The sequence below is a fragment of the Brachyistius frenatus genome, unplaced genomic scaffold (assembly GCF_029030835.1).
Source record: "Brachyistius frenatus isolate BFR_SWC_R1_liver_20210118 unplaced genomic scaffold, ASM2903083v1 Contig_9, whole genome shotgun sequence".
Classification (NCBI taxonomy): Eukaryota; Metazoa; Chordata; class Actinopteri; family Embiotocidae; genus Brachyistius; species Brachyistius frenatus.
The window spans coordinates 5,059,639-5,083,530 of NW_027210608.1; the positions used below are offsets into that span (position 1 = coordinate 5,059,639).

Genomic DNA, 23,892 nt, shown 5'->3' on the forward strand with positions numbered 1-23,892 from the left:
AGAAATGCCTGTGTGAACCTTGAGCAGACAAGGGCCACTCTGTTAGCTGTCATTGCGACCCACTAACAGCAGAAAGGGGTCACACTACACTCACACACTCTGCATGACTTAAGGAGGACAACGCTAACTCTTCAATAAGACCCAAGCCCAGCAGGTCATTCCTTCTTCTATGGGAGGGGGTGCGAGTGTCTTTCCAAACTCATCTCCGAGACCTCCTTACCCTTTTGGTTCACACAGACAAAAACAAAAAAAAAACCAGGAGGGGAGGGCCTATGGGCGGGGAGTATGATAATAACCTCCAGAGGAAGTGAGCACAGTGTAGTGGAATGTAGTTGCCATTAGTGGGAGTTAAACTGAAGCTGGCTAACAGCTAGCCAGAGACGCAGAGAGGGATGAAAACATGCCTCACTTCACAGTGGTACCGGTGAAGGATCAAGCTCAGTCTAACTATGACAGCCTAGAGGGGATTAACTGGGTTGATTACCGGGATACTGGACAGGACTACCCTGATCATGAAGACACTGTCAGCTCTGATGGTAAGTCTCACAACTTTTACTTATCTCTCAGCTTGGACACATGCAGACTTATTTGAGAGTTTTACTGTTGAAACAGTGTGACTTAAAAGTGATATATATATATATTTTTTTTTTTTTGTCTTGAGAGCCCTCTGAACAGCTGGTTGAATGGTTACCATGGCAATTCTCCAGGGTCACAAAGCAGGCAGGTCCGTTTCTGACAGCTCACTTAAGTTAAAGTTGGAGAAACAGCTCTTTTTTTTTTTTCCATTTTGAAGATGTATTTTTTCCTCACTGGGTAAGAGCTTTAACATAAACTGAGGAACAGATGAGTAACAAAGGGAAAACAATAAAAAGGGTGCGAACCGTGGTGGGAAAGACACAACGGGGGGTAAGGTTGTCCGAGTGGGGCTGGTACCGCCGCAATAAGAAAAGGCCTCAAGTGCTTCCCTGCACAAAAGATGGAGCGCTCCCTTTGTGCCAGGGAAGGATTTCTTTTCACAGAGATTGGCTGCTCAACAACACAGGAGCAGATTTCTCCCTACTCGCTCCTATGCCTCAGCATGTCTCTCGCTGTCACTCACTTCTTGTTTCTCCACTGTATCAACACAGAAAGAGTGGGGCCTGTCTCTGACAGAACAGAGAGGGCGACAGGGAGAAGACAAAGAGAGGAGCGAGAAGTTTGTAGCCGCTGGGTAGGATTATATGACAGCAGTGCCGGTTTGTGTGGGCAGAGAGCGAGCCAACTGGGGAACAAAGTTTTTTTTTTTTTTTTTTTTTTTTTTAATGAGAGATACAGACATGGGCGTGGTCCTAAAATAAAGCACTGACAAAGTATAAAGGGCCCAGAGGCCTGATGAGGCACAATCCCACACACTGACTGGTCATCATTTATAGAAGCTTAACATACCGTTCAGCTGATTCAGTACTTCTGCTCCTGAATATCATCAGAGAGGATCAGAGTTCATTGCTGAAGTCTCATCAAGCAGAGCTTCCAGCGAGTGAATGGCCTCGGTGTGTTTGTGCATATATATGAGTGCAGATGCGAGTGCCTTCATTTGCAAGAAAACAACACCGTGCAGATGAGACGATCCAGGCTTCAGTTAGCTAAAGGCTCATTTGAAGCGTCACAAGGATATCTCGGCACATATTGACGCAGCTGCCAGCCAGTGTATTTTTGGAAAACATGGAAGTCGTCCATCAGAGCCAGATGACATTCTTGAACAGTAGAAATGCAAGTTCATATAGAATACAAAATAGTGGCCTTCAATGTTGTCTGAGTAGAACTTTGTACCATGCCCCTACAAATGCTTCTGATGATGGAGGAGAAAAGGCAGATGTCCTGAAATAACCCTCAAGTTTTTGAGGGCGAGTTTCCCACAAGCCTCTTGCCGTTTCACTTCGTCTTCCTGCTGTCATAATGCTTTCTAATCCAGCCGAGGAGAGCTTCCTGAAGTACGAGAGCAGCAACAACCACGGAAAATAGTGGACAGGCACAAGCATAGCTATATGCTGGACATGCTGAGAAGAAGGAAGAGAAAAACGACCTCAAACTGTGATGAATGATACGATGGAACAACAGGACACAGTGTGTTCCCATTAAGTTTCAAACTAAACTTTAATAACTACTCAAGCCAATGTAGTCGACTACATTTTTATGTCAATTGTTTTGTCTTTTACACATATGGGCACAAATTTAGGATCATTTTAAGATCAATCCTAAATGACTGTATATTACTTGCTTATATTTACACTGAAAGAGAAATGTGTTTTGTTAAACAAGACATGTGAAGTCATTTTAGGCACATACGTATTCAATGTTTCTCTGTCTTTAGTTTTCCATACAGACGTGTTTTGCCAGAAAAAAAAAAATGGGTGGAAAAGTACAGTGTGGTAAAAGCGGGTGCATGTACTGGATGATTTCATCATGGGAGTGGTGTGCTTGGATGTGTTGCATGCTGTATACATCAGCCACACGGTGACGTACGCAGCATGAAGGATGTGACACACTGGAGAGTCTGTTTCAGACTGTGAACTCAGCTCCCAGCACAGGACAGGACCAACATTGCAGTCATTATAATAGTGAAGTACTCCAGACCCTGAAATAGCATTCACATTTCGGAGAGGAAAGTTTTTCGTTCTCTTTCTTTCTCTTCTTACTTTATTGCTGCTGCATGTATATATATATATATTTAAAAAAAGCAGCTTATATGTGTATATTTTGAACTTGCACTCCGTGGCTGCTAACGTACTATACTGCTGCGGCTCGCTCGCGTCCACACCGCCAGTGTGTCTGCTGCAACGCCAGCTCTATCTTTTTTGCATCATGTTAGGCATAAAAATTTTTTAAAAAAAAACAGGCATCTCATTTATTCTACTGATGACACACGTCTCAGAGATGGCTGAAAATGAAAATCAAGACGTTCCTGTGACCGCCACACACAGGCTGTATACAACACGATACACTTTATTGACCCCATGTATGTCCCGGGCCTGAAGTTAAACTAGCCTACATTTCAAACACTCATTCGATTGCTTCAAGAATGACAGCAGTTCATTGCTTACCTTGATCTTGCAGAAACTGTGAATGTGTCATTCCCTCGTTGCCTCCACACTCGGGTGCCGCGGGTGACCTGCACGTGAGACTCTAGCTTCAGCTGGCAGACCAACTTCAAGGTGCATTACTGCTACCTACTGGACTGGAGTGTGGAGCAGAAGACTGGCAAGAGAAAAAAATATTTATTAGACCAGTTTCATTGACAAGATCAATTACATGATTTGATATACATTTCCCATGACTCTCTCCAGAGCATGTTTTCAAGAGTGACCGCTAATTCTGCTGCCTTTATAGCCGAGATACATTTTTACCCGTTTATTAATTATATTTGTGGTCACCCAATGATACATGTTGAATTGATTGTGGTTAATCTCAATGTGTGCGTCAGTATTTAAGGGTGTTTGTTTATCTCATGAAAGAAGATCATGGGAGTGGTGTGCTTGGATGTGTTGCATGCTGTATACATCAGCCACACGGTGACGTACGCAGCATGAAGGATGTGACACAGTGGAGAGTCTGTTTCAGACTGTGAATTCAGCTCTCAGCACAGGACAGGACCAACATTGCGGTAACTGTATTGAAGTACCTCGGACCCTCAAATAGCGTTCACATTTAAGAGAGGAAAGAGGTTGCTCTTGCTCTTCTTACTAGCATGCTGGTGCTTGATATGCAAAAAGCAGAGAATGAATATTTTAAACTTGCACTCAGTGGACACAGCATTTTAGGATGTTGCCCATAGCTGGTTAAAATAATTTTATTGTACATGAGGGAAGGCAACAAAAGATGAAATGTCTGTATTGGGTTAAAGTGTACCGATAGCATGGGAAATCTAGGGCAAAAAAGTGAGCAAGAAACATTTCTCTCCTTAACAGCTGCATCTGTGCCCTTTCGAAAGGCACGTAGAGATTCAACAAAAGCATCCCATCTCAAATGGAGGTTCTGCAGCTACCATTGACATAATAAATACATTTTTAATCAAATTAAAACATATATAGACTTCACAATTTCTATTTCATACAAACATATAACAATGATTACTGTGTAATCACCAAAGAGCTCTTACTTCTCACAAACATGGATATGGTCATTTATATCCATGCTTATTAATTATTATAATAATAATAATAATAATAACAACAACAGGAACTTAGCTCCATACTAAGGATTTAAACAGCCTACTATTCAGCTGTGTTGGAGTTTGAATTTGTTACTTTTGCCCTGTTCAAAGGGAGTCGTGGCCTCAAGACTCCTGTTTTCTGACTTAACCACTTCAACGCCAAGCATCCACGATGTCCCACATTGTAACCTGAAGCTCACGACTTCCATTTGAACGCAGCATTTGCACCGAGTTGTCCCGTTTGTGTTTCCAGTAGCTGACATCATTAAGAGCAACAATTCAGCAAAAGTCACCAGTTAATTAAGAGGGCAACAACTAAACTGAAACACCTGTGCACAAAAAAAGTCAAATAATGAGGTTCAATATCCAATTTACACCTGTGACTTCGGCTAAACTGGCTTAAAAAACACGCACACACAAACAGGTGTTATTTTGCCTCAGTTCACTGCTTACCTTAATCTTGCAGAAATTGTGAACGTGTCGCACTCCGTGTTGCGGTTGACCTGCGCGGGCACGCATTGCCGCGAGACCACGTGGCCTGCCCCTTGGCCTTGATTAATGTTGCACTACTTACTTCAATTTTCCGTAGTTGGTTAACTCCCGCAGCGTCCTGTGTGAGGAATTCTCCTGCACAGTCCATGAACTCTCCTCAGCAGTCCTGTTCCTATCAGGAAGCCGACCAAGTATCGTGTTGACCCTTATTACCACTCTCCAGTGTACTCTTTCCTCCTGGTCTCTTTGGCCCTGCTGCAGTTAACACTTTCTGATACCTTACAATAATCACAAAATGAAATCACAAAACAGCGACCGACACTTTAGTCGGAACAGCAGTAGTTCCGACTAAAGTGTCCCATTCTTAACCGACTGTTCATATGAATGATTCAAATCTTCCGCCGCCGTCCGTCCGCCAAACTTTCCGCGCATTTCGACTTCCGCCTCTCTCCACCCGTTTCGTGGTGTACGCGCGAAACGTCATGACGTCATCGACGCTGCACAAACCGACAGATGACAAAATTGTTTGGGCGTTTTAAAAAAACAAAAGCCTATGCATTTTTGCCGGAAGTATTTCAAAGGCTTGATTTAGACAGGGAAGGGAAACTAAACTATCAAGTTGTTACACGATAGCAGGATTATTAAGCCATCCAGAGGACATGGAGAAACACGTGGAACCTGGTTTTTGGCCAACTGACGAATGTAAGTTTAATATTTTCAACTTGAGAGAGAAGCTCTTAATGCTTCACCATTTGTACCAACTAGTCTGTGTGCCCTCCGGTACTGCTGGGCAGGTAGCTCACTGTGGGTTTATCAGAGCTTTATGCCTACAAACCGCTGCTTGCTGTGGCTGGGGAAAAAAACTTGATAAGAGCAGTAAACGTGAACCAAATAGCTGCAGGCCATGAAACTAAAGTTACGAGATAAACGACGCTCTAATGCTTTCTGCAACTTTATACAGTACACCCAGTCATTTGATCCACTGTAAACATAATGGTTAGTGCAAACTCTACACAGTGTTTTTGGGGTAAAGTGCAGCAGATCCTCCTCCTTTAAAGGGAGCTGATGTGACCAGAGACTGACAAACTGTCACACTGGACAGGTCCTGGGGAGCTTATGTAATGACTGGTGGATTTGGAAAATGCTGCCATGTGTTGGCTGTTAAATTCTGGAGAACAGGGTGACCATTCCTGTCATGCTGTCTGGTATGCCATTCAGATAGGCAATGATAGATAAACATACTTCTATGGAGAAGAAATGTGGAACTGATGACAGAGTTAGAACAAAGTTAGACACACACACACACACTAGGACAACTTTTAACAACTCTAAGTTTAAGTCTGTGTAATACTCTTTAAAGATCATCGCAGATGATAAAGAAGATCATGTTTTAATTAAATTATTTGTCACACATAATTTCCAAAGATGCAACTGTCATGCAATCCAATCATGAGCCATATTTGTTCTATCTGCTCATTCACATCAAAGTGACAACAGGGCATGTAGCTCAGACACTGTTTGTGTTTCTTTCCAGTGTGTGTCTCCACCTCTTCTTGAGGATCATGCCCTGGAGGGAACGACTGTGAGTGAATGAGTGTGTCCTGGGTGCACTGGGGTCTTCTTCATTGCCGAAACAGAGATCAGTGGAAAACACAAAAAAACATGAATGGTTTAGTCTCATGATAAATGCACACATGCTCAGTTTTTCTTGAGTTTATGGTGCATGTGAACCATGTGAAACCTTGTTATTTCTCACTGCTTTATCACTTTAAGATTGTCAGACATTGGACAAAAAACAAAATACATAAAAGATTGCACGATTGCTAGTAACTTCGGGTAATTGACTTTTTTTTTTCCAAATTCTGCAGCCAGACACAAGGTTTGTTGACACTGATGCTCAGAGAATTTTTGGAGGATGACTGCGAGCACAGAGGAAAGAGGGGGCCTCTTTATTGCTTTTTCTAATGCCGGTACCCGTAATATCTAATATTCTGTCCTTCTTGAGTTTTATATCAGACATACAAGCATAAAAGTAGGAGAACAATGAGATATAAAATTAACAGATTACTTTATAGACATGTTTTTAAGTTTCCATTACCCATAAAGGAACCAGAGGATCCCAAAACCTGAGTTGATAGTTGAAAGGGCCACAGCAGAATAAAACCAGCATACATCTGTGAATACTTTCTTTGTACTTAATGAGGATTTTGTTTTATGTGTGCTTATTATTAACTTTCCCTCACTATATCAGGTTGTGATAGTGCACTCTAAGAAATAGAGTCACTGTCCTCCCAACCTGCTCTGTGAACATGACAGGGACCAACTGGCCCTTTGATATAGCACCATTTAGGTATTTAAAAAGAACTCCAAGTACCAGTTGGTTAGGTACTGAACTTACTGAGAAACAAACACAGCGTCTTGGTGTTTTCCTCCATTGGAGCATGCTGTTTATGATGCTAACATATAGCAGACTACGTGTAGATCAGCAGCCACGCAAGGCAAACATAAGTATGAACTGTCTCTATAGTAAATATACCTTAAACTTCATTATATGACTGAATCTATTTTGCAAAGACCAGACACACACACACACACACACACACACACACACACACACACACACACACACACACACACACACACACACACACACACACACACACACACACACACACACACACACACACATTTCCTCCTGCACCGGCCACACTTTACTGCAGGTTTGTATATCCATTCATTATCCACACACTGACAGCCCCATTTAGTTCATTTGTGTCTTTTTGGAAGTGTGTTGCACGATGCACCCGGTTCACGCCCACCTTTACCCCCCGAGGGAATCAGACTGATCTGCCATCCTTTTCTCATCATTAGCGCAGATCAAAGCTAATATGTTTTGCTGTAAGGCTCAGCAGGTTAGCGTTCCTCTGCTCTCCTCAGATTTTATACTCCACACGAAACACAGCCATTACAGCGAACGTCAACCTGTTGCTTGGACAGAATTACATTATTTCTTGCCGCAGGCCATGAAAAGCTAGGATTAGGTTTTGGAAAACTAAAATGTAAGTTTTATTTTATAACTTGCATTGCCTGGCAATATGCATTTAGAAAATGTGCTTATCTGATGGCTGGTTTTCCTCAACCAACATGACAGTATTTACTGAAACATACTGCAGAGGCCTATAAAGTTTAATTCAAAGTCAGAAAAAGACACTTACTGGATTTTTTTTTTTAATGCTTTGTGGGAAGTTTAGGGAGCTGTCCGTACAATGGAATAATTGGTGGACCTTAGGAAATCTGTAGCTTACCCTCAACTCACCTGCACCTCATTTATATATGTATTATTATTATTATTATTATTATTATGATATGCTATTGTTTGCATTTATGGTGAATACCATACTTTACATTGTTGCGTCCTGCATCCACTGTGATGCACCGTGACCATTCAGTAACATAATGTTAGCCTGGTTACTGTCTTTAGCTTGTGTACTTCCCCAACTCCTGCTTATGAGTAACACATGAGGAAATAGGGTTTTAGATTGTTTCATTGCAGATGGACTAGTTTCTACTTAACTCTACTCAACTAAGACATGTCAGAGTTTGTCAGGGTTCGTTGCTCAGTCAGTATTTTGCCCCATGCAGCTGGCAAGGAAAACTATTAGAGTGCAGACAGTTGTAAGATGAGAGTGGGGAGAAGCAGTTTACAGGCCCAGAGACATGTGAAGAGCTGAATACAATGGACAAAAGAAAACAAGTTTACCTTCTCATATTTTGAGCTGCTGCCATGCAACAGTTGTATCATATTGACCAGACCTCTGAAGACCTTTAATCAGCAAAACATTCTTGCCAACTAACTCCATGTCGCATGGACTAAGCTGCATGACTTCCTGCCTCTCAGTGTTAAGTCTTAAATGTTTATTAAACAGGAAGTTTGGCAAAGAGGCTTTTTAAAAAACCTAATAGGCTAACGGACACCAATATTGTTTTCCATGTCTAATCCGCTTTAAAAAGTGCAGACACATTACTGTAAAGTTGTCGTTTTTTTCCCTTGCTTGGACATCAGCAGCTTTGAAGATATCAAATACATCACAGGAAAAACTTTTACCGTCTCGAAAAGAAAGTAAAGTCTGGAAGATGTTTTGCAGGAACCAATTTCTGGGAGTTTTATCAGACCTATAACATCATATTGATTCGGTCTTTGTAAGTTTGCTCTGCAAAAGTTTGAATTTTCTTAAGATGTCGTGTACTTTAAACTTTAAAAAGACTTGATGACCTAGGATCTTTCTTAGTTACATAATGAAATGCTAAAACTCTGTCAGTCTTTCACAACATTTGCTTGGCATTATGTGTGTTAGGTTTGACTGAAGCTAACGGTATTTGTAAACCTTATTTCTTGTCTTGGAAGCCTTTGCTTAACATAAAAGCTGTTGCCATTGTCAGTCCATTATTGCGATCATAAATAGCTCAAATACTTCAAACTGGGTGTTCCGAGGTTTCCACAAAAACAAAGTAATGAACACACTACGCTGTTATTTTTTTTTCTGCCATAAAATGATCAAAAGTTATGTTAAAAATAGACTTCTTCACATCTTAAATGCTTGTTATACTGGTACCAGTAAAATGTGTGGAAAGTTGAAGTCAAATATTCCCCCAATGAAGTTCTTTCTTTAGATGCACACTTCTGCAAAAGTGTCAGTCTTTGATCTTCTGTCTGTAGTTGTCGTGAGCTGTTTTTGTTTGGGGCACCGTTGACATGTCAGTACCCGTCGCTGTAAACCTCTGCTGTTCGCTGCTCACAGCATGACTTGCCTGTGCCTTCATAACAAGCTAGTTAATCTTTAATCTTTTAAATTAGACATTTAATGTGGGGTTATTAACAGGAGACCCCCACTGCCTCCTCAGCCCATTGTTAAGTGACTTTTATGTGACTATCCAAAAAAGAAATGAGCTGGCAGCTTAACTATTTTAGCTCTTAGCATGAGGGGTAATAATCATGTAGAGCATGATGTTTTGGGGGCGCCATTGATTGAGTAGCAGTTCCCGTCAGGAAGCATTTGAACATAATCTCACTTAACGCAGACTCTTTAATTCATATTAATCAGTGCCTGTGTTTTATCCACAGAAGGACATATCTCCATTGTTGTTTTCAAATATTGTTACATCAATACAACACTAGAGGACAGTATTGAGATAGTTTTGAGCTCATCTCTTCCCAATCATATCTTCCCTCCAGCAGGAGGAATTTAAGTTATTTGTCCTTCATGCTTCCATTAATCACCTGTTTTTCATCTGCAAAGAGAAAAGTTAAGGATTTAAATCAGCCTTTTTGGTGATAGCGTACACAGATAAGCTTTGGCTTGAAAGAGAGTTTATTTGATTATGCATCCAGATATATCCACACAGATGATTAGCACAGTTTAAGAATAGAGATGATGTAATGCCGCGCCTCATTGAGATACCTTCAACTCAACTCAACTCGGGCCCTTTATATTCTCTTCTGAAGATGTGTGTGTCTGTCTGTGTGAGTGTGTGTGTGAGTCAGTGAATTACCACAGTTTTATCCACTCCCCACCTCTCTACCCACAACACACCGCACCACACACACACACACACACACACACACACACACACACACACACACACACACACACACACACACACACACACACACACACACACACACACACACACACACACACACACACACACACACACACACACACACACACCCCTTCACCGAGCACTGTGTTAGATCAGGCCCCTGAATGAGTGTTCACCCTGGGTGACCGGGTGTCCCGGATAGTAATCGACTGTTCCCCAAGCTGGAGCACACAGCGCTCTGTTACAGACTGCACACAAGGAGTAACTATGCTCACCCACAGTGATATTAGCAGCAGTGGGACACATAACACAGGTGAGTGAAGACTACCACTGAAGTTCAGTCAACTCACTTACAACAGAACTGATGTTCTCTACACAGCTGAGAATTATTTTCTCTATGATGCCCACTTGTAAGTTAGCTGAGTTTTTGTTGCAGCATTAATTTGGGCTTTGAGATGCCACTGTCAAAGTTTACATGCTCTAATAATCCAAGGTTAGGTTATTTTTTAGGTAATGAGGTGTGTGCATGCCTGAGTGTGAGTGTGAATGTGTGTGTGTGTGGTACTTTGCGTGCACTAACTGCCCCAGGCACTGTGCTCATCTCTGTTTGATTCTTTTTTTCAAAAGCAAAAATTAATGAGAGTGAAATCTAATTACATGCCTGTTTATCACCTGGACTTTGTTCTGTCGTTCGGTGCTGCTTGTGGCCTTTCACTGCATGAACTGTGTTTCTAAAATGTACTGCTACAGGGAGATTGTTGATGTTTCAATTCAAATTTACTGTGACAGTCACAAGCTGAAAGGGTTGCCTTGAAAATAAAAAAGGATTTTGTATTTTTTTTTTTTTTTTTTTAATTACTATACAGGCAATAGTGCTGGCATTAGTTTTACCCAATGGAGATTGTATTGCTATAATGGCAGACCTTTCACAATCTTTGAAAACATTTGGTCAAATGAAATTATCTTTGTATTTCAAATTGAGAAATAGTTACAAATAGCTTCTTTCCAACAAGTGATCTTGTTTCATCTTTAATGCAAAATTTTAAAAAAATCAATGTTTTTTTTTTGTTTTAAATGCAAAAGATTAAAAAAAAAACATCAATGTTTTTTTTGTTTTTTGTATTGTATATCTGCCACTAACTGTTAATCTTTATTGACACCTTGTAATCAGACACATAAAACTCAATGCTGTCTATTTTACATTAGCAACAAACCAAAGTGATTGTAGATGTATTTGTGACTCTTTGAGCCGAACAATCATGTTTATATTAATTTAACAATTTTTTGGGGGGGGTGGGGAACAGTGTTACCAGTCTTAAACTTTGTATTATACATTTTAATTCCAAACAGTCTGACTGGATTATAGTAGTAGTAGTAGTAGTAGTAAAATCGATTATTATAGTGTCTTTAAGAGATTTCGATGCTTTCACCTAGTTTCTTCTTTTCTTATGTTAATCATCATTGGATCCGCTGGATGTTTTGTACTGTAAATGAAAGTCAACATGTAGTTGATCACAGTAATGAAGCATCTTTTTTTTTTTTTTTTTTTTTTAAGATGGAGGGTGATGCAGGTATTGTTCAAGGCTTCACAAACCTTCATGGAAATCATGTCATAGTGAAACAACAAATTGTTCCCATTATTGAGAGCAATGTTTGTCATATTTATTGTCAAGAAAATGTGTTGGTTTGGTTTCAACTAGATTGTTAGTTTTCTGGAAAACAACTTAGTTTTTATTGCTTACTGTAAGTGTTTTCTTCCTCTCTCTAATAGGACATGGGAATCATAAAGAAGACAGCCCCTTTCTCAACAGCGCCGATGCCGCTTGCAAGAAGAATGACTTCTACGACAGGAATCTGGCATTGTTCGAGGTCACTTTTTCTTTTTTTTTTACCTTCTAATATTTCCGTGAGATGATCAACTCAAACCAATCTGGTGAAATCAACCTCTGCTCTTCTAGGAGGAGCTGGATATTCGGCCGAAAGTTTCCTCTCTGCTCAGCCGCTTGGTCAACTACACCAACATCACCCAGGGAGCCAAGGAGCATGAAGAGGAGGAGAGCGCCGAGGCCTCACGCAGGAAGACCCCCAAGGTCAGCAGTCAGGCAAGAGCGAGGGAACACGATGCCTTGCTGTTTTTGTTATAATTTGTACACTCAGTGTTTTGAGGTCAGGAAACATTACACTCCACTGCTGGCTCTCTCTCGGCCTCTCTATCCAAGTTATTAAGGCTTGTTGATTGATCGCTTATGCCTTTGAACACTCTGCAGTTAAACTGCCCATGTAAGACCTGGATACATGCAAAGAGCTGATAACATGATTGAATGACCTTTAAAAAGCACATCAATCAATACCACTGATCAATACACTTGTTCCCTGAAATGTCATGCTCAATACTCTCCCCTCTCTATTTTGCCCTTCCCTCCTTCTTTTCCTCTCTCAGTCTCCCAACATGGGCACTCTGATGGGAGTCTACTTACCGTGTCTCCAGAACATCTTTGGTGTCATTCTTTTCCTCCGGCTGACGTGGATCGTTGGGATGGCCGGCATCGTACAGTCCCTCCTCATCGTTCTCATGTGCTGCTCATGTGTTAGTATGCATGCACACACTAAACAGATACACACACTATTAAAACTGGGTTACTTCCACCACTAATGTGGAACATGAGCAGACTTTTTACTGCTAAATTAGTCAATTGAATCCACGTGGTTACATTAACAGCAGCAATTATTGAAGGCGAAGAAGCTAATGATGCCTCCATCATCTTACATGACAAATGTTGTACACTTAGTACAGTAACTTCCAGGCTCCACGTACTAAATGTGTGGGATTATATTCTGTTAGATGAGGTCTGTTTCAGCTATCAGTTTGACCAGCGGATATTAACATTACACCCACAAGCTGCCATTTTGTCTGTATCCATCTCCATGTTAACTCTATATATTCATCTTTCTCCCACAGACGATGCTGACAGCCATATCTATGAGTGCCATTGCTACTAATGGTGTCGTACCAGGTAATACTTGAAGCTCTGTCACTGTTCAATTTACTGTAAAACTCTCTGACTGCTCTGAAGTGCATAAGGGAAATCTTTCATTACATGTTCCTCCACTTGAGGTCAGCAGAATCTAGTGTCGTGTCTGCGCGTAGTAAAAAACATTGTGAGATTTCCCATGGCTTTCTGTGTGTAACACTTTATTTTTGTCTTTTGTAGCTGGAGGGGCATACTTCATGATATCGCGCTCCCTTGGCCCTGAGTTTGGAGGAGCTGTGGGGCTGTGCTTCTACTTGGGCACCACCTTTGCTTCTGCCATGTACATACTGGGGGCCATCGAAATCTTCCTGGTCAGTTTGTTAAAATGTTACATTCCAGCTTGCATTCGTATGCTAAAATAAGATTCCTAAACAAGTTTTTTTTCTCACCACTGCATGAGTTTTATATAGATTGTCTATGCACTAACCGCCCTGTTATGATGTTTGCTTCGTTAGAAATATCTGGTCCCACAGGCGGCCATCTTCCATCCCACAGAGCCCCATGGGAGTGACAGTGCAATGCTGAACAACATGCGAGTCTACGGCTCTTTGTGCCTCAGCCTGATGGCAGTGGTGGTTTTTGTAGGAGTAAAATATGTCAACAAGTTGGCCTCCCTTTTCCTGGCATGCGTCATTATCTCAATTGTCTCCATCTATGCCGGGGCAATCAAGTCCGTGACTCATCCGCCTGAATTCACGTAAGTCTTGATAAAATAAACATGTCTCTGAACAAGATGTAGTGGGAACCTTCATATATATTTTGTGTTTTATGAGCCTAGTGAGTGCTAATTTAGAAATATCATATATACAAAGCCTTTTCCTGTATTTTTATTTTGGTTTCGGGTTGCTTTGTTTCACATATTTCTATAATTCTTTCTGTCATCTGCAACCAAATACTTGGATTTTTCAGTCAAGTAGCTTCTTTTGAGGTCGCAGATCATTGAATAACACTAAGTGACTAATATGTGTGGAACCAACAGTTGTTTATGATAATAAAGAAGATGGATATGATGATGATGATTATGATGATATTAGTGTAGTAAATAATGATAATTAACAAAGTAATAATTACAACTTTTGTCCCTGTTGTTGCTGTAGCATCTGCATGTTGGGCAACAGGACTTTGGTGAGAGATCGCTTTGACGTGTGTGCTAAGACTGTGATACAGGGCAACATCACTGTGCCCAGTCAGCTGTGGGACCGGTTCTGCCTGCCAGGGAACATGAGCAGTGCTCAGTGTGATGACTACTTTATCCAGAACAATGTGACAGAGATACAGGGCATCCCTGGACTGGGCAGCGGGATTATTAGAGGTAAAAGGGACTTGGGAGTTGAAACATTTTGTGTGTTTACAGTACATACAGTACTGTGTATAAAGAATACAGTACTACTATAGCTATGTATGGTCAATTCTCACAAAGGTTTTTGTCATTTTTATTTAGCACATTATAACAAATGTTTTTAATCATTTCACAAATCAGGTTTTTTTTGTTGTTGCATAATTTAAGATGTTTTTAAATCACAAAATTGAACCTGCACTGTGTTTTATAATGTCTTGCTTCACAGATGGACCAGTTTAATGTTAATCCAATGTGTGTTTGAACATCCGTTTTGTGTGTTAGAAAACATGTGGAGCGACTACCAGCAGAAAGGGGAGATTTTAGAGAAGGCAGGACTACAGTCAGTGGATGCCCACAGTACCATGGAGAACTTTTTCATGTATGTGTCGGCAGACATTGCTACGTCATTCACACTACTGGTGGGGATCTTCTTCCCTTCTGCCACAGGTATGACCGTGTCATCATGCAGGTAACTCTGGTTTATGTACAGCTGTTATGACACCAAATTTTTGTACTTTATATGCACTTTTAAATATCTTAAAACGTAGATGATGATATGCTGCGGTTAAGAATGTGATACATGTGAAATTCCTTCAGACCAACATATTTTTCCTGCAGTATGAAACCATCATTTTTACTACCTTTTATGTTTTCATTTTGAAAGTTTCAGAAAGTAGTTTGCTGAAATTGGTATTCAGATGCAACAAAATAAAGAAGTGTTGAACCTTCCTGCAACCCAGCCACTAGGAGGCATTATTTAACAGTTTTTAACATTTCCATTGTTTTTTTCTCTTCTGTCCTCTTTCTTTGCAGGTATCATGGCAGGCTCCAATAGATCTGGTGATCTCAAGGATGCTCAGAAATCCATCCCTGTGGGAACCATCTTAGCGATTACCACCACTTCACTTGTTTGTATCCTAAATTTCGGTGACAACGCACTCATGATCTTCTCACTTCAAAGAGGATTAGAAAGCAGATTTGTAATCATTTGTGTCACATTGAGCTCCTTGACTTCTTGTATACAGATTTAAGTTCTGTGGTCCTGTTTGGGTCCTGTATTGAAGGAGTAGTCCTGCGGGACAAGTAAGTTCATTTGTGTCCTACTGGATTTACTGCTTATATAAAAATACTTTATGTGAATGGTAAAGTTTAACAATGAGGCCATTAAAGTCATATTCAGTCAACTCCGCTTTCACAAGGACAGATACAGGAGATCATTCCTGCTGACCGCAATAAGACTGTACAATAACTCACCTCTGGCAAAATCCATCACATAACAATAACACTGTTGACTGTGTTTCTTGGTTGTTTGTATATAATATATGTAGATATATACTGTACTGTATATACTGTACATACTGTGCATTTTATATTTTATATTTTTTACTGCTATTTACTGCTATTTTATTGCTTTTCTATTATTCTATTATTATCTTATTGCTTCTGTATGCTGCTGTAGCGAAAACATTTCCCCTCGGGGATTAATAAAGTACCTACCTAACCTAACCTACCTAACATGTTGTTGCAGGTTTGGGGATGGCGTTAGAAAAAACTTGGTGGTGGGGACTCTCGCCTGGCCTTCTCCGTGGGTCATTGTCATCGGCTCCTTCTTCTCTACTGTTGGGGCGGGCCTGCAGTCCCTCACTGGGGCTCCACGTCTTCTACAGGCTATCGCCAAGGACAACATCATCCCTTTCCTTAGGGTGGGGAAGCACATGTTGATTATGTAACATGTTTTGAAACCATTTTACATTCCTCACCTCAAATAACATGTAGCGTGCTGTGTTAGAAAGGATTTGCATTGGGTAACATTTCACCTGCTAGCTTATTTGAATTTGATACAGTACCAAAGGAGAAGTGATTTGCATTGCTGCATGTAAAGGATGAATGCATGTTTTGAATGTTTTGTTTAAGGTGTTTGGTCATGGAAAAACCAATGGCGAGCCAACATGGGCACTGCTGCTGACCGGTCTCATAGCTGAGCTGGGGATCCTTATTGCTTCACTGGATATGGTGGCTCCTATTCTTTCCATGTAAGCTCACATACATGCCACATGCCATTGCCATATACTGCATTGCCATATATACTGTAGTCACCTTTCATGTGATTGTTGCAATCAAAAATGCTCAACTTTGCAGCAGCTTTTCTCAAAAATTGTAACGTAACCTGCAGAGTTTTTAGTGATTTCTTCTTTTTTTTGGCGATTTAAATTTGACCTCAGAGTTGTTTTGTTTGGAAAGTTTTAGTATGTGTCGCAATACCTTCAGCAAAGCTTTTTGAAGACCCCTTTTTTTGCAGAAAAATCATGGATATTTTGCAAAATTGCAAGCTCCTGCAAATATTGCTTGAATTTGCGTTAATTATTGAATCGCAAGATGGTGATTTCCGGTAGGAACTGTGTAGTATTGCTCATACTGGTCAATCCTCTTTCATCCAATTTCTCACATTTATTTCTGTCAGATATAGATTTTCCCTGAATTCACCTCCTCTAATTTAAATACTTAAATATTTTGTTATCCCTTTTCAACAGGTTCTTCTTGATGTGCTATCTCTTTGTGAACTTGGCCTGTGCAGTACAGACTCTTTTACGTACACCCAACTGGAGGCCAAGGTTCAGATATTACCACTGGTGAGTAAAAGTGTGCTGTACATTTATGCTTTTGTAATATATTTGACTTATTCTATGTCCTTTTCAGTAACACTGTCTTTCAGTACAAGCTGTAAACTGTTTTATCCTTTTCAGTCAAGGACATTTTGTTTTTAACACGTGAGAGCGAGGGGCCTTGTTTTAGTCAAGGGCCCCTCTCCAGTTTTTCCATTTCAAGGTCACCTCTGTTCTTGGTATGTAAACACATAATTGTATGTGTCCTACTCACAGGGCTCTGTCATTCCTTGGCATGAGTATGTGTCTGGCGCTAATGTTCATCTCCTCCTGGTACTATGCTATTGTGGCCATGGGCATCGCTGGTATGATCTACAAGTACATTGAGTACCAGGGGTATGTACAGAGTATAATCTGCATTTCCACTACTTGTGCTGTTGCTGTCCTACTCTAGTAAATTCTCAAATGTTTTTTTGTGATGATTACTGCGTCTCTGTGGATGCTGATTACCTGATCATTTGTATTTCCTTGTCTTTGGGTCTTCTCTCTTTTAGAGCAGAGAAGGAGTGGGGAGATGGTATAAGAGGACTGTCCCTCAGTGGCGCACGCTATGCCCTGCTAAGACTAGAGGTCGGACCCCCACACACCAAGAACTGGAGGTATAACTGCACCAACAGAATTTAAACAATATTAGGTGACATTTACGACCAGCTGTTAAGCATATTGACTACATGAGCAAGCGTCATCTCTAAAATATGTGTAACAGTTTGAGAAAGTTCTGGGAGAAGTTTCCGATCCCCTTTTTTTTTTTATCTTGCAACATGTTTTCTGGGTAATTCCAGTAAGTTAGCATGACACTGACATTATAACACTGACGCTGCACTTCCTCTAACACGAACACAGTAGCTTGTCTCAAGAGTTTTGGATGTAGAATGAAAAATGGAAGGGAGTCTTAATAGGGGTAAAATATTAACACTGCAGCCTACTAAGCATAGAACTGGTAAATTCATATGTCAAAAGATCCATCCATCATCTACAGTATACCCGCTTTATCCTGAACAGGGTCACGGGGGGCTGGAGCCTATCCCAGCTCACATTGGGCAAAGGCAGTGTACACCCTGGACAGGTTGCCAGTCCATCACAGGACCAACACGTAGAGACAGATGGAAACAAAGACCACCCATACTCTCATTCACACCTAAGGGCAATTTGTAGAACCATCAATTAACCTGAGACGCATGTTTTTGGATGGTGGGAGGAAGCCAGAGTACCCGGAGAGAACCCACGCAGGCATAGGGAGGACATGCAAACTCCACACCCAAGGGCCCAGGCCCAGATTCGAACACAGAACCCAGAACCTTTTTGCTGTGAGGCGACAATACTAACCACTGCACCAATGTGCCGCCCATGTCAAAATATGTCTTGGTTAAAACTGGGAGAAACTTGGTACACAAGTGAGGGTTACTTTGGATTTTTTTTTTTTTTTAAAACACCTCTTGTTAAATTGGATCTATTTCATACTCAAATGGTCATTTAAATGCAAAAGAAATAATAGCTGTACATACTCCAGATGTCTTTCAAAGTTTAAGAAAACTGAAGACAATTTTAAGGTAGAAATCTGCAAATGGCTAAATCAGGGATCGCTGGAAGACAAATGGTTCAATAGTCAAATTTGATGAAACTCCAGCAGCGATGTCAGCGAAAGTGTGTAATGGATGAGTACAGCCCAATCTATCATCCTTCCCTGCTGACAGCGACCAGTTTTCAATTGATAGACCAGCATTCATTCATGTCCCTGTCTTCAGTACAATCACTACACTGAATATTAATAATATCTCAGTGTAATCATACTGTGTAACTGAGAGGGTGCAAAGACCCATATCTGAACTTGTGTCTCATACAGTGTGTGATTTTGTGCTCTTTCCAGACCCCAGCTGTTGGTGCTGTTGAAGCTGGATGAGGATCTCCATGTAAAATATCCCCGACTGCTCACCTTTGCCTCCCAGCTGAAGGCGGGGAAGGGCCTGACCATCGTGGGCTCAGTCATCCAGGGTAACTTCCTGGACAGCTATGGGGAAATGCAGGCAGCTGAGCAGGTAAATACTGGAAAGGGATGCGTGATGTACTGCATTGTTCTCTATTGTACTGTGCTGCTGACTGTGCTGCAGCTGATTGTTACAAATGAGCACCCTTTGTAAATTGAAAAACACAATGGAGCATGGACATGCTTCATTGTGAATTTTAAATTTATGTCACATTTCTTCCGCAGGAATTGCTTTATTATTATTGCTTTTTTAGCATTTGTCAAGTTAATCAAAGGGCATGGTTGCAAACAGCTTGTTGTTAGCAGTACAATGTGGTGCCAATGAGCCATGATTCCAGACAAAATTAGGGACGGGTGCTGTAAGATTTTTCATTATGTGATGCGTTTGGTAAATAATTAAACAAATGAAGCAAGGTTTTTCTTGTTTATGTGACAATAACTGAAGAAATGAATCCCCCGTCCTCAATTCACTTAGTGCTGAGCCAGTTCATATCTTATGTATCAGAACAGGACTTATCATTAGAGCTTGTCCTCTCCAGGGGACACCGAAGGTAAAACCTGTATTATTCTAATCTGAGCTGTTGAACAGTTGTTTATTGCAAAACAAGGCTTTATGAGCTCAAATCAAGGTGTACACCATCATAGGTTTTATCAGAGGACACTTTTTGATTTACTTTTCTAAAGATTATTATGAATTTATGGTGTATAAAATTTGTATCTTCTCCTTTCTTCTTCCTTTTCCAGGCCATTAAAAATATGATGGAGATTGAGCGGGTCAAAGGTTTCTGCCAGGTCGTGGTGGCGTCTAAGGTGCGGGAGGGTATCGTGCATCTGATCCAGTCCTGTGGTCTGGGAGGGATGAAACACAACACTGTGGTGATGGGCTGGCCGTACGGCTGGAGACAGAGCGAAGACCCTCGAGCCTGGAAAACTTTTATCAGTAAGAGTCTCCATGAAATACAATAATAACAAAACATGACAGTTACACAGCCCAGTCAGTAATTCATTGCCATCCCAAATTATGTTGTAGTTTTAAAGCATACATGCTCATTTACGCCACACACACACATCATTATAGTAAAGCTAAAAGCTCATTTGAATATTTAGATATTCAAATGCTTTCTGAGTTAATTTTCAACTGGCTTGTCATAAAGGAAATACATGCAGTGAGATACTCATCTCACAGCATTACCTCTCATGCAGTAGGGGTGTTATATGTAATGTGTGCATGTTTTCATCTCTACCCAGACACAGTCCGCTGCACTACAGCTGCCCACCTAGCCCTGATGGTACCCAAAAATGTGTCCTTCTACCCAAGCAACCATGAACGCTTCACAGATGGCAACATTGACGTGTGGTGGATTGTGCATGACGGGGGGATGTTAATGCTGCTACCGTTCCTGCTCAAACAGCATAAGGTGAGATGAAAGTGCTGACTGTACACATCTGAGGCTTCTGTTTACAATATTTAGATAATACTAATACTACTAAACTATTTTGCGATATACTAATACTTACTTTGGAAGTTGTAATTTGACTGTTTCTAGAATGGATGTGATTTTTATGTACAGCATTTTTTAAGTTATTTATCTAAAAACACTTAAAGTCTTTGTTAGTTATTCTGGGAATTCCCTTTTGAAGGCTGTTGTGCTCTTGTTTTAAGAAACTTTTCTGCAAGTGATGAAGTGTATTCAATTTTACACAAAACCACAAGACTTTCTTGGTATTTTAGGTCTGGAGGAAATGCAGGATGCGCATCTTCACTGTAGCCCAAATGGATGACAACAGCATCCAGATGAAGAAAGATCTGGCTACGTTTCTTTACCAGCTGAGAATAGAGGCCGAGGTGGAGGTGGTGGAGATGGTGAGAGTTCTTGTTAAACAATTACTAAAAAGGGAATTCTTACAGTGCCTCTATACCTGTACAAGTATTTTTATGTCGAGGCTAAACAAAACTCTGAATCTTTTTGACTCGGTCATACAACTTGCATCTAAAACCAGATGTCCACGGTCCCACAGCAGTCTGAAAGAAACAAGTTTGTTGTTTACTACAAGATTACACAAAGCTGTATGTTTTAACAGAATACGAGGGCTTAAAAACATACTGCTTGCCGTCACGAGATACCAAGAGCAGAAAGTCCATGTTGACAGACAAATATGTTTCATTTGCATTAACCACTAACATGATGTTTTTTTAAATGGGCTTTCAGCACGACAGTGACATCTCAGCGTACACCTACGAGCGAACGTTAATGATGGAGCAGAGGTCCCAGATGTTGAGGCAAATGAGGCTTTCCAGTGCAGAACGACAAAGAGAGGTATGCTTCATTGTTAAAATAAGCAATTTACAGATAAAAATAAATAAATAATATAAATTGGAATATTAACTGCTGCTTGTCTGTATTGTTGCTGTTGGAGAATTTGGGTAATGGCTTTGAGTTGGCAAAGTAACCGTTACACACAGTATATTGACAACCAAACCTCATAACATTCCCGTGAAACCTGCAGGCTCAGCTGGTGAAGGACAGACACTCCTTGGTGCGTATGGGCAGCTTATACTCAGATGAGGAGGAGGAGGTGGTGGAAGCTCCTCCAGAGAAGGTTCAGATGACATGGACCAGAGAGAAGTGCGAGGCCGAGAGGAGGAACAGAAACAATGCACCTGAGAACTTCAGAGAACTCATGAGCCTTAAACCGTGAGTCAAATTCAAGTCTTCAGCTTCTTCTTTATCCAGTAAAATGTAACCAGTGGAACCTATATCATTTAATGTCACACTTAGACTTTTATCCTTTTATGTATTCGTCTGTTCGACTTTGAAATAAAATCAAACTCTCCGCCCTCTAGGGATCAGTCCAACGTGCGGCGGATGCATACGGCAGTGAAGCTGAACGAGGTAATCGTCAACAGGTCCCACGATGCTCGAGTAGTGCTGCTCAACATGCCAGGGCCACCTCGAAACACAGACGGAGATGAGAACTGTATCCTTTACCATTATGGGCTGCAGTCTACATTCAGAGTTTGCATGCTTTTGTTGTTTTGGTTTTACTTCCTTCACTCGTACCTCAGATATGGAGTTTCTGGAGGTGTTGACTGAAGGCTTGGAGAGAGTGCTGCTGGTGAGAGGCGGAGGGCGGGAGGTCATCACTATCTACTCGTGACCAATTTGGAGCCGCTACGCCGGGGCTTTGGCCTCATCAGAATACATTCCACCTCTGGACAGGAGGCAGCTCTGCGCTTCGCTTCCAGACAGCTCTGGGTAGATGCATCAATTTGACACTTTTTATATGGACTTCTGAGTACAGAAAGGGTTCATTCTATTCTTGTAGAATACTGGGACACACTAGTGTATATATATCTACCTGTCTGTTCATTCTTTACAAATGAAAGCTGTTACCAATCTCCCTTAGAATTCAAAACAATACAAGCATTTTCTTATTTATAGATCACAAATGCATCTTTGTGAAATGTGTGATAATAAACCTAATTTGGTACACAGAACTATCCTGAGTAGTGCACATGTTGTTGGAGTAGTTTTAATAGTGTGCCAGATGTTGACTCTAAAACAGCACTTTGATTATTTTGGAGGCACATTTCTATTTATTTATTTATTTTCTCAACATTTCCCCACTGAGGTTAAAGAAGATGTTACACAGTGCTTGATGTTGGGTGTACTCTATAGATGGCACACAATCTAGTTTGTAAACCTGGATGACAGATCATAAAGCAAGTTTTTAAAAGTTATAATTTATGATTTTTTTTTTTTTTTTTTTGTTATTTCTTTTGAAAAGATTATTGTGTTGCTTAAAAGAGGAAACATGTTTAACTGTTACATTTAAACTTTTTTCGACAGACCTGAAAGCGTACAAAAAAAGATGGTTTCATTATAAGTCATAGTCCTGACAGTTTGAAATTCAAACCAATTATCACAAGTATCACTAAATCACCCAGGTCTGAAAACCTGCAAGGATTACAGCTTTATATTATTCTGATCACAGACCCTGTTGTATGTCTTTTAAGGACTTTTTCTAAGAAACGGAGTAATATCAGTATTTAGGGACAGCATACACTGTTGGAGGCCACTGTGTTTTGATCTGTACAGGTGTTTTATATGTCAGGGTCAACCAATGAGAAGGTGTGCCATTATTAAACACTAAACACACAATTTCAGAACAGTATACTGTAGGTCAGAGTGGGTTATCCCATGTAAACCATTTTCACTTGCCAACAATCCAAATAAGTTTTGTTTTTTTAAACCTTTGGCACAAGACACTCTTTGAATGGAAACTCCATGTTGGCAGTATTGTAGTGAAGCAATGAGTATTAGTTTTTAAGAGCATTGTGGCTGCTCGGTTGCAGCTCAGGCAGTTTTCTGTTCAGCAAAATAGCTTGCACTAAAATGCACACAGTTTTGTAAACTTCCATAATCTTCTATTATGCTGTAAAAACCTAATAAAAAGAACATCTGTTTTTATAATGCTCCCCCAGTGTGCAATTTTGTTGAAGTGCTGCATACGACGCATCATTGTGCACTTAAGTGTGAACTTTAGCCGAATGACCTCGGTTCCAGCTGTTCGATAAAAGCTGATCACTG

At 40.6% G+C, this 23,892-nt stretch overlaps 1 protein-coding gene and 1 long non-coding RNA gene across 3 annotated transcripts in view; one reads left to right on the top strand and one right to left on the bottom strand.

The window, feature by feature from the left end:
- Nucleotides 1-23,892, bottom strand: part of LOC138616265 (uncharacterized) — a 244,587-nt gene that overhangs the window by 184,899 nt on the left and 35,796 nt on the right. The window lies entirely within an intron of this gene.
- On the top strand, nucleotides 316-23,775 carry slc12a4 (solute carrier family 12 member 4). Of its 2 annotated transcripts, none has more exons than XM_069690436.1 (24): nucleotides 316-536; nucleotides 12,054-12,151; nucleotides 12,241-12,372; nucleotides 12,723-12,869; nucleotides 13,242-13,296; nucleotides 13,495-13,625; nucleotides 13,770-14,011; nucleotides 14,412-14,626; nucleotides 14,936-15,100; nucleotides 15,467-15,565; nucleotides 15,679-15,736; nucleotides 16,182-16,356; nucleotides 16,568-16,686; nucleotides 17,185-17,283; nucleotides 17,533-17,652; nucleotides 17,811-17,915; nucleotides 19,184-19,352; nucleotides 20,045-20,240; nucleotides 20,549-20,718; nucleotides 21,033-21,164; nucleotides 21,511-21,618; nucleotides 21,809-21,996; nucleotides 22,146-22,279; nucleotides 22,368-23,775. In XM_069690436.1, exons 1-24 carry the CDS (start codon nucleotides 401-403, stop codon nucleotides 22,457-22,459), a joined length of 3,285 nt encoding a protein of 1,094 aa, XP_069546537.1. In that variant the 5' UTR covers nucleotides 316-400; the 3' UTR covers nucleotides 22,460-23,775. The 2 variants fall into 2 exon arrangements, with proteins under 2 accessions (XP_069546537.1, XP_069546538.1); XM_069690437.1 differs by lacking the exon at nucleotides 316-536 and adding an exon at nucleotides 10,511-10,595.

Excerpts from the sequence above, each read along its gene's own strand:
- slc12a4 (XM_069690436.1), top strand. The coding sequence starts at position 401 with ATGCCTCACTTCACAGTGGTACCGGTGAAGGATCAAGCTCAGTCTAAC. Across the intron at positions 12,152-12,240 it reads GGAATCTGGCATTGTTCGAG|GAGGAGCTGGATATTCGGCC; the intron begins GTCACTTTTTCT and ends CTGCTCTTCTAG. Across the intron at positions 14,012-14,411 it reads ACTCATCCGCCTGAATTCAC|CATCTGCATGTTGGGCAACA; the intron begins GTAAGTCTTGAT and ends TTGTTGCTGTAG.